Genomic DNA, 17,562 nt, shown 5'->3' on the forward strand with positions numbered 1-17,562 from the left:
CTTCACTCGCAGCGAGAGGAGCCAAGTTTGAGCATCTGGTGAGGATGCCCCCTACTCGTCTTGCCTGGTGAGGTCTTCCAGACACGTCCACCTGGGATGAGTCCCTGCGGAAGACTCTGGACATGCTGGAGGGATTATATTTCCCAAATGACTTGGGAACACTTTGGAATCCCCCAGGAAGAGTTAGAGGACTTGGCCAAGGACAGGGAAGACTGGGTTTGAGCTGTTTGGTCTACTGGTACCATGACCCAGACAAGCAGCAGAAAATGAATGAATGAATGAATGAATGAATTAAATGTGAAAACAAAAATGTCCTCATGAAATTAAAAAAACAAACAAAAAAAAAAACTTAAAGTGTTATTAGGTTTGTGATGTTAGGTATAAAAACATTGCTATTATTGCTGCAGCACAATTGTGAGATTAATAACTAGTGTGTTGCATGAGGCAATCCACGGGCTCTAGATTGGTTAGTGTTTATAAAATAGGTAGCTGACATTTTTCCAAGGGTGGTAATAAATTAAGCAAAGCTTCATTAATCAGTTGAAATGGTGTGTGAGTCCAGAATGTTTTTAGAACCTTAGACCTCAACAATTTTTAGAAGAGGAACTCTTCTAACAAACTCTAAACTGTTGTTATAATATACACTCTATTATTATTACATCTGCCAAGGAAGTAATAAAATTATTTGCGTTTGTTTATTAATGGCTGCCAAAGGTGCATCAAAGTGTTGAGCAAAGGGAGTAAATACTTATGTACATGTGATTTCTTGGGTTTTTAAAATATTTTTAAAATTTGCAAAAATTTCAAAAACACTGTTTCTTGTTGTCAATTGGGGTGTTGTGAGTTGCATTTTGAGCAAAAAAAAAAAAAAGAACTATTTACTCCACTTTGGAATAAGGCTGTAAAATAACAAAATGTGATAAAAACGTTGTGAATACTTTCCCGGATGCACCGTACCTAAATGGGAGTTAAATGATGGACATAAACAAACTGCATGTGGTGTATACACTACAGGTCTGATGAAATAAATACATGAATAAACTACATCTGTAGTGTGGAAAACAACGACCAACACAAGCTTGGAGGCAGTGTCTTTATGCTGCCACAAGTGGCATTTTTGTTGTATAGTGATGCAGATGTTGGAAGATTCTCAATCAGTTCACTAGTGTCAAAAATGTATTTTACAGTTGTTAACTGGAGGGGTGGAGAGGGAGCGGGTGCTTGCCCACGTTAACAAGCACTTGATCAGGATATGTCATTCAATCAATCAATTTTTTTTATATAGCGCCAAATCACAACAAACAGTTGCCCCAAGGCGCTTTATATTGTAAGGCAAGGCCATACAATAATTATGTAAAACCCCAACGGTCAAAACGACCCCCTGTGAGCAAGCACTTGGCTACAGTGGGAAGGAAAAACTCCCTTTTAACAGGAAGAAACCTCCAGCAGAACCAGGCTCAGGGAGGGGCATTCAATGTGCATATTAAACAAATATGTAGGACTGCTTTTTTGCATTTGCGCAATATCTCTTGAATAATCAGGTCCCATCTTATCTTAGGGAACTCATAGTACCATATCACCCCAATAGAGCGCTTCGCTGTCAGACTGCAGGCTTACTTGTAGTTCCTAGGGTTTGTAAGAGTAGAATGGGAGGCAGAGCCTTCAGCTTTCAGGCTCCTCTCCTGTGGAACCAGCTCCCAATTCGGATCAGGGAGACAGACACCCTCTCTACTTTTAAGATTAGGCTTAAAACTTTCCTTTTTGCTAAAGCTTATAGTTAGGGCTGGATCAGGTGACCCTGAACCATCCCTTAGTTATGCTGCTATAGACTTAGACTGCTGGGGGGTTCCCATGATGCACTGAGTGTTTCTTTCTCTTTTTGCTCTGTATGCACCACTCTGCATTTAATCATTAGTGATTGATCTCTGCTCCCCTCCACAGCATGTCTTTTTCCTGGTTCTCTCCCTCAGCCCCAACCAGTCCCAGCAGAAGACTGCCCCTCCCTGAGCCTGGTTCTGCTGGAGATTTCTTCCTGTTAAAAGGGAGTTTTTCCTTCCCACTGTCGCCAAGTGCTTGCTCACAGGGGGTCGTTTTGACCGTTGGGGTTTTTCCGTAATTATTGTATGGCTTTGCCTTACAATATAAAGCGCCTTGGGGCAACTGTTTGTTGTGATTTGGCGCTATATAAATAAAATTGATTTGAATTTCTGCTTTTGCTTGAGACATTTTTTTGAGCCAATCATGTACTTTCTATTTAAGAACATTTGCCATATGATTTTGCTGCACACTCTGCTCCAGAAAAAAACACATTTTCATAATAATTGCAACACATCACAGAAAAAGAAGCACAGAGTGACAAATTATGGCTACATCTGAACACAATTTATACCTTAAAACCTAACCCGTTACAGATAGTTAAAAAAAACATTATGCTTTAATATGCCGTACATACAAGTTAAGGTTTTGTGACTTTTTTGTTGTTGATGTTTCAGTTTGCAAAAGTCAACAAAATTTCATGCTAATTTGACAAAAACAAACAAACAAAAAAAATCCTAAATTGAATTGTTGTCAATAATTGTGATGTCATCTTCAGACTCAAGTTATGATTGAAATTTACATCCAAACTAAGCTCTGGCCCGCTCTGCCCACTAGTCATCATCAGAAACTTACACATCCAGAGGTAGTACATCATCTTGCAAACCCTCTGGAACTCCACAGGAATTTCCTCAGAGAAGTCCTGGTAGAAACATGGCTTGACAGGAAACCAACGGGGAAGAGGCGGCCAGTTGTTCTCTCTGCCTGTGAAGACAAAGCAAGTAATGAGACCCTCACTGCTGAAGGAAAGGTGAAGCCAGCCAGTTCTCCATAATCACGGTGGATATACAGTGGCAAGAAGAAGTATGTGAACCCTTGAGCTTTTACATGTCTCATTACTGAAATTACATCAAAATATGTATTAGAAAAAGATTCCTAAAATGGTGCCCTTTAAATTCCCAATGAAAACTAATCTCTACAACAACACAGTGGTGGGCACAGATAACCAAAAAATTAACTTTGATAACAGATAATCAGATAACTGAAAAGTTATCTTTGATAAAGATAAACCAATAAACCACCCAAAAATTTATTGGAAGTTACAGATAACCGATAAATTCCAGTATTGTCTCTGGTACATTTGCAACTACTAACAAGCTGAATTTGAGTTTTAACATGTAGAAGAATTTTTAGGTCCTTATTTGAACTGTGATGAACTATCAAGTGTCCTGATCTGAACTGTATGTCCTCTGGCTGAACTAGCAGGTGTTCAACCCCCAAAAAAAGGGCTCTATTAGTCATTCGGTCTGTCAGGGGCTTTCCAAGGCCTTTTAGGTGCTTTCCCGCAGGCCACGTGCAGGGGGCCTCAGGCCAGCTGCACCTGTGGCCGTGAGCCCGCAGGCCACGTGCAGGGGGCCTCAGGCCAGCTGCACCTGTGGCCGAAGGTCTTTTAAAAAAATCAGTTGTAAATCCTTCACGTTTTAATGGGAGCGTTTGTCACATTGAAATAATGGCCTAACACCTGCTTAGGGTTCACTAGAGGACGCTTCCAATAGAAAACCATGTCTTGGGAATGAAATAAATAAAAAAGTCGAAGGAGGAGATACAAGGATAGATACAAGGTTAAATACAAGGTTATTTAAAGAGTTTAACAGAGACTGAAGTGAAATAAGTGAGAAAAAGAGTTTAACAGAGAATACGTGCAGAGGAAGCACAAGATAAGCGCCTGAGGGGGCGCAGTAGAAATACCGTACGTGATAAAGAGATTTAAAGAGAAAAGTGCAAAGTAGCACAGCTGACAGTAAGTAAAAGAGCTCAATAAAGGACGTCATTTTTTAAGAAAAGAGAAAAACTATAAAAAAAAAAAAAAATGAATGAAGAGTTAGTGCAGAATACATGAGAATTAATGAAGCAGAAAATAGTGCAGTAAGGCACCAAATACACGCTTGTGAGGCGTGGGAGAAGAATAAGTAATTAAGTACACAGTAATATGAGTTTTTTTTATAAGAAAAGAAAAAGAGAGTATTTTCAGTGCAAAGGCACATTAAGCTCACGAGGAGCTCAGTAAGTGAAAAAAGTAGAAGAAAGTGCAGAAAGGCACAGGATACGCACGCGAGGCGCGGTAAGGCGTAGAAATAAATGAAATATTGTATGCTCAGAGAGGAGCTTGTGAAAAATAATATATTAAGCACAGGATACGCACGCGAGGGGCGGTAAGGCGTAGAAGTAAATGAAATATTGTACGCTCAAAGAGGGCTTGTTAAAAAATAATATATGAGTTGCTGGCAGCGCCGGAGAAGCTGTCTAACGTGAAGAAGAGATACATACTTAACAGAACACATTGGTGTTAAGTGAATAAAAAGGTTGTTTAAAGCCGCGGAGTAAAGGGTGGCAGAAGTCTAGATAGAGATATATAGAAAGTTGTTTTTAATAATTTTTGTGTATAAAGCTTTTGAAGATTGGTGTGTGGGAGAGCGGAGAGTAAGCGGGGAGTTGCAGGCAAAGCTGTGAGGGCTTGCAGGCTGGCTGACATACAAGATTAATGTGAAGAGTACGAGGAGGAGGAGACGTTTAGACCCAACAGAAGGACTTGGGAGGTGCATGACAGGCAGAGAGGAAAGTGTGAAACAGAGACAGTGAAGAAAAAGACAGGAGAAGAGACTGCTATGTAAATACAGAGAAGGTAGATATTATTTCAAAGAAAGAAAACTAGAAGGAAAAATAGATAGTCGGGAGCAAAGACATTAGGAAGTGTTAGGGTTGTAAGAGGATTAAATAAATAAAGTTGGTTATAAATCAAAAGAGTTAAAGCTTAGATTATAGTGAAAAAGCTGACAGACTGATCAATGCTTGGGGCAGTCTTTGATGGGAGACTTAAGTGATGATGAAATAATACTCCCAGAACATTACTTGACTGACGGAGACATCGAAACCCAGGGAATCAGGACACATTTTTGGCTGGAAAGGACCTATTTTGACAGTGTAGGAGCAGAACATTGGCAGGACGAACAAGAGATCAATCAGAAATTATGGCAGATTACTAAGGTAATCAATCTGAAGCAAAAGAAAGAACAATTCCCTCTAATTAATTGGGAGCTGCTGATAAGACGTCTGTGGCATCAGGGTTTAACTCCGTGGCTGGAGCTGCTTTGTGCTGATCCTAATAAAGAAATTAGCATACCATTAAATCATTTAGTAACACTACCAACCGATCCAGGTGAAGAACTGTTTCCTAGGTTGACTCTGACTGTGGTCCCAAGGAAGGTTCGGTGGGAAACAGGTAAATTTTCATATTTAGTTAAAGAAAAAGAAGACGGGCAAAACAGTTGGAAATTTAATCCTCTTAAGGGTTTAAAATACAAAACAGGTGTTACAGCCAGCAAGCTATTGGTCTGGATCAGGACAGCCCCTGAGGGACTACCAGAGCACCATAGAAACATCTCACATAGTGTTTGTCAGGGTTACATGGGTAACTCTCAAGGTCAAGGTCGGGAAAGTACCCCGCTAGACTTAGTACTAAGAAAATATCCAGGAAAACGCATTAAGGCCAACCAATGTATGAAAAAGTGGCACAAAAGATCACATGGGGGCAGGCAATGGCCTTTGGAGGGATCATTTGATCCGGTGATGTGTGAAGCAGTTGCGGTAGAAATACAGAAAAAAGAAATTAAAGATCAGCAGAAGAACATGAATAACAACAAAAAACGCACTGACGAAAAAGAAGTCTTGGCCTTGTTCAAGCAGGAAGCGCAGAGGCTACAGCAGAAAAGAGAAAAAATGACAGAGGAAAGATCCAAAGACACTAAAGCCAGTGCACCGAGCTGGGAAGCAGAGCCACCCCCATATAAACGTCATGATATGGGAAAGACAGCTGGACAATTTGTATTAGGAACTCGTGAAGAGGACCAAGGCATGGATGTGGAGGGCAAATTCACACTGACACTAAAAGCTCGAGAGCCACAAGGAGACAGGTCCTCAGTCTGTCAAATGGATCATACAAGGTCTCCAAGTCCGAAAGTAAGTGGTCGCTCACCACGACCAGCAGGGGGGGCCACAAATAACAGTGACATGGAGGCAGACGAGGATAAAGAGAGAGACCTGAAGGCTCCGCCTGCACATCGAGGTCCACTGAAAACCGTCCCCTCCCACCATAAGTCAGCCGACTGGACCTTCACAGGCTATAGAGGCTCCGAAGAGTGGCACAAGAGCTTCTGTGACACACTGGATCTGGCCAGAAGAGATAATGAAGAACTAGCTGAGCAGCTTCGGCTAGCGAAGGAAAGAATACAAAGACATAGGGACGCCGAGGAAAGAAGAATATTACAACAATCGACGCCCAATCAAGGGAATCACATTATAGAGCCACCCACCCGAAAAATTTCTGGTGAGATCATCATTGAGAGTGCAAAAGAGGCCCGACTCAGGCAAAGACAACAATGTGTAGCCAAAGACATAGCGGCTTTAGAACAGAATATAACCAACTGGATGGACTGCCTGGAACCAGTCAGTCGCACTCGATCTGGAAGACAGTATGGAGCCCCCACAGAAGAAGAGGAGGACGAAGACCTCATATGCCCATTGGTGGTCAGAAATGGTCATCATGTGTATACCCCATGGAGCTGGACAGACATGGTGGGGCTGGCCAACAGGCTGCCAGACATCACCCAAGGAGCTGGGAGATGGATAACTGCCTTAGAAGAAGGCACTGCAGGGGTAACCTTGTCTTTAGGTGACATAAAAGCCTTGCTAATGCATGTAATGGGAAAACATGACACTGAAGAATTAGCAGGAAAGGATGGACTAACACAAATGATGGGCACTAATCAACATGATGAAGTCCCCTTTAATCGCTATAGAAACTCCATGTGGGAAGGACTGAGAAGAAAGTACCCTGAGGTCTTGGATCCCTCTAAATTGGATGATGAGGAGTGGACACCTGAAGAGTGCCCAAAGAAGTTCCTGCACCGATTCCAGAAGAGATGGGCGGAGGAAACAGGAAATGCATGGAACCATTCTCCAGCAACTGAAATCCTGTTTAAAATAACTGTAAAAAAGGCTCTACCAGATGAGGTTCAGAAAGCCCTAGATGGAGTCGTGGGACTATCAAAATGAATTGGGCTTTATACTCTGAGCATATTTGTCACCATCTTGAAATCTACAAGAAAGAAAAACAAAAAGAAGAAGATGCAGCAAAATCCCTGACGAAAAAATTGGTGCAGATGCAGTTGGGAGAGCTAACCAAAGTCAAGAAAGAAAAAACAAAGACCCAGGCACCAATGATGACCCCTGTTCCTTCTGAGCCGGCAAGCACAGGCCCTACCGCAAACACTGCTGCCACCATACAGGCACCTGTGGTAACAGCCACACAGAGCCCCCAAGGAGCAGCAGGAAGCACTCCTACAGGAGAAGTCTCAGCACCAGTGGAGCATCACTATCACTACCATAGCACTGGCACACCCGGGAATGGACCCACCTACAGTCATGGATGGAGAGGAGAGTCACGGAACTTTCAAGGTCAAAGAGGAGGGTGGCGAAGAGGATCTCGCCAACCTTCATTTGGAAGCAGATTCCAGAACTCAGCTCCCAGGAACAGTCAAGCGGGACCGCCTATGGGATCAACACCCCCAATAGGGGATCAACCCTCTAATGAGTGTTGGAGCTGTGGACAACCTGGACATCGAATGAGAAATTGTCCGGCCCGACCTTGGGTTGGACCCTCTGCCTATTGGCAATAGGGGGGCCTAGAGAAGACAGAGGGGGAAACGGTGGCATTGGCTATTTCGATGATACCTAAGGAAGAGCCAACCATCACCGTTAATATACAGAACAGAGATTTCCCTTTCATGGTGGATACAGGGGCAACATACTCTTGCATAGGGAAAATGGGCGCTCATCTCCCCCTCTCTGGGTCTGTAATTAAGACCATCGGCTTCTCTGGGAAAACTCAAATAATACCTTTTACACGCCCACTTCCTGTAACGATTGCAGGAAAAACAATTGAAGCACCCCTGTTATACTCACAAAATACACCTGTGAATTTGCTGGGAAGAGACATTTTATGTAAGCTACAAACCCAGATAGTGGGTACCCATCAAGGACTGCAAATACACTTTCCTGACGAAGCACTCGCCAACATTATGGTGCTTATGGACATGGAAAACAAGGTCCGACCTGTGCAACCCATGGTATACTGGCTGAAGTTACAACCAGAAAATTCAAATCTTCAACTGGAATGGGAAAAATGGAAGCCCTGGGCAGAACAACACTATGAAGCAGTATATACACCTAGTTTACCTTTACATGTCACCCTGATGTTCGATGCCAAACAAGAACAAACTGACTATGCATGCTGCTGGGATGTATTGATGAATCAACGACTGTTTCACATAACCACCGCAGAAATTTATTTAGGCCCCCAAGGGGCCGCAGCTTCTGTCAAGCTAACTTCAGCTGAACAACAATGGTATCAAGTGCCGAATGCCACGCCTCATGTGACCCTTTTAGTCTCAGAAAAGTACGAATCCCATGACCTAGGTCCAATGGTAAAGACAGCCTCAGAAGTTGAAGAATGGCAAAACATGGAAAGTCCACAAGTACGTCTGTCAAAAGACCAGCAGTTTATACGAATTAATTTAAAAGTAAATGATGAGGCTATAGCTCAAAAAGTGGAGCTCAATCCTAGACCAGAGGGACAGATGGTGTTATCGGCCCAACAAGAGAAATTGTTAGAGCAAATACCACCAGTGGTGTGGTCCAAAAGCAAAACGGATGTAGGACTAGTAAAAACAGCCTTACCAGTAAAAATAAAAGTAAAACCGGGAGCAAAACTGCCTCACCAAAGGCAGTATCCATTAAAACCTCAGGCTATTGAAGGCATAAAACCAGTAATTAAGGGACTAATGGCAGCTGGAGTTTTAATAAAAACTGCAAGCCCATGCAATACTCCTATCTATCCTATCCCTAAAAACAATACCAAAGAGTATCGGCTGGTACATGATCTGCGTCCTATCAATGCAATAATAGAAATGGATGCACCTATAGTACCTGATCCGCATACTATACTATCAAGCATCCTTGCTGGAGCAAAATGGTACACAGTAATCGATCTGTGTTCAGCCTATTTCAGTGTGCCTGTGCACCCAGACTCACAACATTTGTTTGCATTCACATTTCTGGGACAACAGCTAACGTATACACGGCTACCTCAGGGACTGAACCTGTCCCCAGCCATCTTTAACAAAGTCCTGGCTGAAGATTTACAACACCTTGACATACCCAGTACATTGGTGCAATATATGGATGATCTCCTTATTGCATCAGAGACTCAAGAACAGTGTGAAAAAGATTCATTAATTGTATTGCATGCATTGGCAGATGGAGGTCATAAAGTAAGTAAGGACAAATTGCAGTTCTGCAAACGACAAGTAGAATACTTGGGAAGACAGTTGTGTGGGACCACGCGATGTATAGCCCCAAGCCAAGTGGAGGCTATAATCAAGGCTCCCAAACCCCAAACAGTGGGACAGATGCTTTCATTCCTTGGGATGGCAGGGTACAGTCGGCCGTGGATTTGTGATTATGCTATAAAAACTGCACCTTTGCGTGCCATGATTAGAGCAGTGGGGCAAACAAGCAATGCAGCTCTCCTCGTCTGGACAGATGAGGCAACGGGAGCTTTTGAGGCCCTAAAAACAGACATGCAATCTGCTCCCGCGTTAGGTAACCCAGATTATGGGAAACCTTTCCATTTGTATGTTACTGAAAAAGCTGGTTATGCTTGTGCTGTACTAATGCAGGAAACAAATGAAGGAAAACAACCATTGGCCTATTATACTACAAAGCTTGACAACATTGAAACAGGATTGCCACCATGCTATCAGGGTCTAGCAGCAGCTGCCTTTGCATTTCAAAAAGCATCATCCATAATCATGGGACATGCAGTAACGTTGTACACGTCGCATCAGTTACATGCCCTGCTAACCAGTCAACGTTTTGTCTTAACATAAGCTAGACGCACTGGATATGAAGTTGTGTTGTCCGCTCCAGAAATAACAATACAACGTTGTCACACGGTGAATCCCGCCACCAAATTGACCACACCGTTAGATGGTACTCCACATAACTGTGTGGCAGAGACAGAGAAATTTTTGAGAGCCAGAGAACATTTGTATAATCACGCCATAGATGCAGATCTAACCCTGTTCGTGGACGGCTCATGCTTTCGGGATGCCGCGGGATTGCGTGCGGGTATGGGGATAGTTAAACTAAACACGGATGGCGAAACCTTTGAATTACTGGAGTCCCAAGGAATTGATCAGCCTTGTTCAGCCCAACTGGCAGAAATCAAAGCCTTAACTATGGCTTGCCAGATAGCTAAAGATCAACGTGTTAATATCTACACAGACTCAGCCTACGCTTATGGTGTATGTCATGTACATGCAAACATTTGGAAACAAAGGGGATTCCTGAGAGCAGATGGCACCCCTGTCACTCATGGAGAAGCGATTTCCCAACTGTTACAAGCTCTCCAATTACCGTCTGAGGTAGCCATCATTAAATGTGCAGGTCATCAAAAGAATAATAACATCATAGCTCAAGGTAACAACCTAGCAGATGACGCAGCTCGCAAAGGAGCACAAGGAGAAAATATGTTTCCCCTGCTAACCATCCAAGATTGTGCCCCACTGGTTTCACTTGACGCACTGATAGTGGCTCAAAGTAGGGCCAGTGGAGAAGAAAAACGAATGTGGGTTAAACGAGGCGCTATTGAGACACGTAGTCAGGGGCCAGTGGACAAGCTGTGGTGCAGTAGTCATGGACATTTTGTGTTACCCACCAATTTATTACGACATGCAATCATTTGGGCCCACGGACCCGATCATTGTTCGCGAGTCCAAATTATGAACAAACTAAAAGCTGTCTGGTGGTCACCATATATGGCAGCTACAGTGGACCGTTTGTTGAATGAGTGTGAGGTATGTGCACAGTACAATGTCCGGAAATCATTCACAGCCCCTTTAGCCCACATTCCGGTCCCTGATGGGCCATTCAGACATCTTATGATGGATTTCATAGACATGGGAGCTGAAAACCGAGTTAAACGAATGAGATATGTTTTGGTAGTGATATGCAGATTCAGCCGATGGATTGAGGCAGTAGCCTCTGCAAATCAAGACCATAAAACGGTAGCCAAATTCCTGTGCCGAGACGTCTTTCCAAGATTTGGCATTCCAGATACTATCTCATCTGACAATGGTAGGGCTTTTGTAGCCAAGGTTACACAAGAAACATTCAAACAATTGGGTATCAAACAGAAATTTGGGTGTGTTTATCACCCCCAATCAAATGGGGCGGTGGAACGGGCTAATGGCATTTTAAAGAACAAACTAGCAAAAATCATAGCAGACAGCAATGGCAAACTAACCTGGCTGGATGCGTTGCCGCTTGCTTTATTGTCAATGCGCTCACAAACTAACCGACTAACCCATTTGACACCATTTGAAGCTCTTACAGGTCGGCCGATGCCTATTCCATACCTGAGAGGACCCTACGAAGGACCATCGCTGGAGCAGCTACAAGACGAATGGCATAATTATCTGAGACAGTTAACCCAAATACACAAAACTATCTTTTTGCAGGTCAAAGGTGCTACAGAAGACAGAGAAGCAGAGATTCCACTTGAAAATCAGAGCATCCAGCCTGGTGATCTGGTTTACGTCAAAGTGTTCAAAAAGAAGTGGGACAGGCCCCGCCAAGAAGGTCCTTTTAAAGTTATTCTTGCCTCACGTACAGCAGTCAAAGTAGACGGTAAGGACACTTGGTTTCATTTAAACCACTGCTGTAGGGTTGGTGGCCCAGCGCCCCTGCGGCCTCGGCAAGCTCGCCTTGGCAGAGCCGCCGGGCCAAGGGGGGAAGCAAGAGAAGCCAGAGACCCTACAGCAGCACCGAGGGACGGCCACGCCTCCCTGCAGCCAGAAGAAGCACAGAGGGAAGGCCACGCCTCCCTGCAGCCAGGCGAACACCGGCCAAGGCGCTCACAGAGACTGATTGAACAAAGACGACGCACAGCTTCAGAGAGTAGTGGATCCCTGCCAGATAGAGCAGCGACAGACTCAGATGCAGACTCAGAAACAACTGGAGACGCAGGCCAACAGACAGACAGAGATACAGACCGACAGATAGACAGGCCACAGGAGACACCAGACTCGGACAGCAACTCAGTAGATTTACCGACAGAAGAACCACAGGAAGTACAACCCAGACAAAGCACAGATACACCACACATCCCTAGTGACAGCTCATCTAGTGACGGCTCACTCAGTAGCACATCTAGTAGCACATCTCAACAGTCATCAGAGCAATGATTAAGGAATTATTCAAGGGATTGACAATACTACTGGTGGTCAGTATGGGAGAAAATAGACATCCAAAACGTACAACGGACTGTGCCGTGGCCATGGCCGCAATAGCAGCTAAACAAGGCATTCTAAACACAGGAAAAACATATAATTTGGTATACATTAAATCAAAAGCCTACAAGAACATAGGAATACAGGGAAAGCTGGGGGATTACATATTAGGCGAAGCTACTAGCATCAAATGTGAAGAGGAGGGAACACTCATAGAGGTAATTTGTGATAAAGGAGGATGCAGGGAAACCAAGCAAGACGTAGCTGTTACAGTACATGAAGCCACAAAATGGGTAAAAATCAAACCAAGGAAAAAGAGGACAATTAGAAGCCTAGAAACAAGCAGTCACTTAGGGAGATGGGATCCCAGTACAGACCTAGCCCGCACACAAGGGTTGAAGACCAATTTATTTTACCAATGGTTGAAATTTTCGGCTAGGCAGATCAGTGAAAAGCCTTGCATAGCCTGTCACCGGAAAGGTGTGATACCTCAGGCTAAACCCCTACCTGATATCAACAACTGTTATAGGAGCCCCCAACATAACTCAGACCAAGCAGAATGCTATACACAATGTGTTATGAAAATGGCAGTAGGTGATGAAAAATATGCTGCCAACAGTAAACTTTGTCCAGTGCCTCTAAGTACAGAAGGAACCGTTCCACCTATGATTAAAATAGAGAAAGGGATGATACACCCATTCTGTATAGCTAAAGGCTTAGTAGCACAATACATAAGCGATTGGCAGGTAGGGACGACCCAGCCAAAACACCACATACAGTGTATGCAAAAGCAGCAAGAATACAAACCGGCCAAAACAGCATGGAACATTACTGTCTGTCACACCCTGCCAGCAGCAGGCATACAGTGTGAACAAATAGTACCGGCCACAGGGGGGTCTGTAATTGGACTGAATCTCACCCATGCTTCATGGGTATCTACTCCAAATTTAGCTAAGGGAACGGTACCCTTAGCTGACATCTTTTGGATATGCGGACAAAGAAGGAAACTCCTGTCATCGCTGTCCCCTAATTGGAAAGGCCTTTGTGCTCCTGTGATGCTCACAGGAGCTATAACAGTAATTGAAATGCCAAATTCAATACAACCCATGCCACAGAAACTTCGTAAGAAAAGAGGAATAATGACACTTAAAACAGACTACAACGTCACAGTAAGAAACGGGATACCAGAAGGGATACCCCGACAGTTACAAGCCATAGACAGTAGCAGAGTTAAAGCAGATGAAGACGCGGATAAATGGGGATGGGCATTGGCGCTGTTCGGGGTTACTCCAAAAATCCGTTCTAGGTTCCAGGAGGTGCAGTGGATTAATTACTTGTGGTATAATCAGCAAAGATACCTGAACTGGACATTGGCAGCAGTAGGAGCCTTAACCGAACAGCTGCACGCCACCTCGCTAATGACAATGCAAAATAGATTAGCTATCGAGATGATGATGGCTGATGAACAAGGAGTTTGTATTATGATCAAAGCCACCGAATGTTGCACAGCTATTCCCATGTGTACAGGGGAAGACGGAAATTTGACAGAGCTCTTAATCACACTTGAAGAGATGCAACAGGAACTGTTAAGTAACTCCATAGGAGGGAGAAATGAAACTGACGATTCTGGATACATTGTAGGGAATGGAATGAATATTGGCCCACTGTTTTCACTGTTTGGGGCTCTAAGGAGAGGGTGGATATCATGGAAAGACTGGTTATACCAGATAGGTGTAGTCTTGGCACTAACAGGGGTGGCGGTCTTGCTGGTAATATGTTGTGGTATTCCCTTGATAAAATTTCTGGTCAATAAATTGATTTCATCCACAGTAGGACAGCTCCCACTGTTAGCCATCCGAGCCCTGGAAGAAAGCACAAACGAAACAGACAGAGAACCAGAATATATGGAAATGGATGAAATACCAATTATCCTCCCCGACAGCCCCCAGCTCCCTAATATTGTGGCGTATACCCCAGATAGGGAGGACTGGGATGGACCGTGCTTGGTGATATTGTAGACGAGGAAGAAGACATGCACGCACATTTACATTCACACACATGCACCCACAAAAATGAGGGATAGGATAGACAATATCTGAAAGAATGACATGGAGCTGTAATAATGAACGTATATGTATATTACTAGGACACAGGAGTATGGCTGAGAGACCAGACTCCCCTGATCAGGGACCTATGCCTGATCTGCCTCTATCAAGTCTGATTGGACTCTCAGAACTGTTTGGAGAAGAGGATATACTGGAGGGACGGTCGAGCCATGACTGGTCGCCACAGCCGCCATCCATCCAGCAGCTAAACCAGTTGGCAACAGAAGGATCTTCATCGTTCCAGCACCTGGCGATGACGGCTTCACAGAATCTGCCTGCAGCAAGAGTTGGCCCGAGGACTCCACCATCACCTGAAGGACCCTTTGGACTCAGGAACACACCCCTTCCGCAGATGCCATGGAGACAGTCACATGTGCCAGTGGCAACGATACCCTCCAGGGGAGGCAGCCAAGGTTAGCCATATGCAGCAACCGCCCGAGTGCATCCTAGACCCAATTCACTGCTAGGACCTGTCCCCAGCTTTCCACCCCCAAGGCAGGAGAGATATTCTGATCAGCCCAGTGCCTCTGGAGGAGGATCAGCAGGGGTGGACCTTAGCCGAACTCACCCACCAGGACAGAGGGGAGCTTTGTACAGGCTGCTAAATGCCCAGAGTGTCCCAACCACTTGCCCGAGCGACATCAACAATACTCCCCACACACACGAAATGCCTTCCCCCTTGAACTTCCTGTCCCCTGGACTGCACAACCTTAATCTGGTCATGGTCACCCCACAGGACATGGCAATCTTGGTTCGAGAGCTTTGTCTTCCACAAGAGTCTGCTCCAAAAACCTTGGAGCAGCTCCTGCCCCTCACAAATCACATTCCCCATGACTATTTGAGGAACTCATGCCACAACTGAGTCAGACAGCTGCATACCTGTTAAGGATACACCGTGACAATGCCAACATCACTTGTGCTCAGGAGGGCCTCCATACTCAACTGTGTGGTCTTCAGTCTAGTATGGACATGCTAGCCAGCATGATGGAGCATATGGAGAGGGAACATCTAGGGCTGGCCACCACCACCCTGAATGTGGGCAAGAATTCTCTGGGGGCCCTGTACAACCTGGCCAAGTAGCACAAGGAGCTGGAAAGATCCATCAGAGAACTGCGCGACTGTCTGAAAGCCAGAATTCCTGATCCTTCCCCCACTACCCCTGAAAGGCCAACCTCCCCATATTCCCCAACTTCTCCCAAAACTTCAGATGCTGAGTAAATGCTGAGGAGCGCGGACTGACGTAATGGCACTGAAAACGGACGATGCCCTTGGTTCTTGAGTTTGAATTACGGACTGGTTTCAGAAATCTGAGTGTAAATAAAAAAACAAAGAAGGATATATGTTAGTAACGAAGGTCGAGTAAATGTCTGTCCTTACCATCATCTGCGTAACACAGATAAAGCTAAATGCATACACATAGATATCACATTGCAAAGTTATAAAAAGGGGACCCTTACACGGCGTGTTTGGAGATTTAGTAGTAAAGATGCACCATAGGGACCCCTTTTTCTTAAATTATAGCATGCCTTAAGAGACATGCATCGCCTAAATTTGGCGTCTGGCCAAAAAGGGCATTAGAAAACAAGCTGAAAAAGAAGAAAAACAAAGTGGAAAATGTTGAGAAATGGCCTATAATGAAAACCATTATATGATTGACTAAGGCAAATGACTTAAGGACGGACATGAAGGGAAACCATTTATTGTGGTTATCATTTAACTAGATATAGCTGCGCAACCTTAGAATAGTTTCTTGATTGATTGACTAAATAGTGGTAACGTAGGGGTTATTTGATGCATTTAAAAAAAATAAATGTGTGACGCTTTAACAAAATAATATGTAGAACCAAGTATAATGGGTTGGAGCCTCTGGTTGAGTGAGACAATAGACGCCAGAAGATGATTGGTTGCACTAATGTCAATGTAAGGCCTTTACTTTGCCATGATTAAGAGGTTGATGTAACTTGCCTTGAATTACACCAAAACTCAATATTTGAATGTCACCTTGCGTTTATATAATCCAGCTAATTGATCACCTTGTGCCTTAGTATGTAGGTTCACCTGCACTTACACTTAAATATATTTACCGTGTGAAGTATCACTTATATTCATATCCGCACCAGAGTTATCAGTAAGTCGAGTGATGTGTTTTTCTTTTTTTATTATTGCAATGCACAAATGAAGATGTCTTGTCAGTAAACAACCCAAGAGTATAGTTGATGTAATGGGACTCTTTCGAGTCCCAGAGGAGGGACTGTAGAAGAATTTTTAGGTCCTTATTTGAACTGTGATGAACTATCAAGTGTCCTGATCTGAACTGTATGTCCTCTGGCTGAACTAGCAGGTGTTCAACCCCAAAAAAAGGGCTCTATTAGTCATTCGGTCTGTCAGGGGCTTTCCAAGGCCTTTTAGGTGCTTTCCCGCAGGCCACGTGCAGGGGGCCTCAGGCCAGCTGCACCTGTGGCCGTGAGCCCGCAGGCCACGTGCAGGGGGCCTCAGGCCAGCTGCACCTGTGGCCGAAGGTCTTTTAAAAAAATCAGTTGTAAATCCTTCACGTTTTAATGGGAGCGTTTGTCACATTGAAATAATGGCCTAACACCTGCTTAGGGTTCACTAGAGGACGCTTCCAATAGAAAACCATGTCTTGGGAATGAAATAAATAAAAAAGTCGAAGGAGGAGCGATGCCCGCGGGTCTCCAATAAATAGATGAGCGCGGTCGTCACATATTCAGTCTCTCTAGAGGACTCAGTTTGTCTAAGCTCTGTGTCGAAGGCTTACATAAACTTAAAAACTCTGTGCATTTTATCTTGCTTAAGGCTGAATTATTCTAAAGTGTTGTGTCCTTTTCTAGCATATCACTTGCAATTAGTTTGTGTTATCTAAAAGACGACATCCCGAGAAGACTAAAGACGAACCACGACAAACACCACGCTCACTTTTGGAAGCATCAAAAGCGACAACAGACCCAAACAATGAGCCTGCACTTCTATGTCTGAACTGCTGGAAGCTCTTGTTT

At 44.1% G+C, this 17,562-nt stretch overlaps 1 protein-coding gene across 1 annotated transcript in view; it reads right to left on the minus strand.

Annotated features, from left to right (window-relative positions):
- Nucleotides 1–17,562, minus strand: part of scamp2 (secretory carrier membrane protein 2) — a 58,512-nt gene that overhangs the window by 21,098 nt on the left and 19,852 nt on the right. Inside the window, exon 5 of the mRNA XM_034175932.1 lies at nucleotides 2,671–2,799. Within this exon, the coding sequence (XP_034031823.1) occupies nucleotides 2,671–2,799 (129 nt within the window). The remainder of the gene's footprint in view (nucleotides 1–2,670; nucleotides 2,800–17,562) is intronic.

Source organism: Thalassophryne amazonica, chromosome 8 (genome assembly GCF_902500255.1).
Source record: "Thalassophryne amazonica chromosome 8, fThaAma1.1, whole genome shotgun sequence".
Lineage (NCBI taxonomy): Eukaryota > Metazoa > Chordata > Actinopteri > Batrachoidiformes > Batrachoididae > Thalassophryne > Thalassophryne amazonica.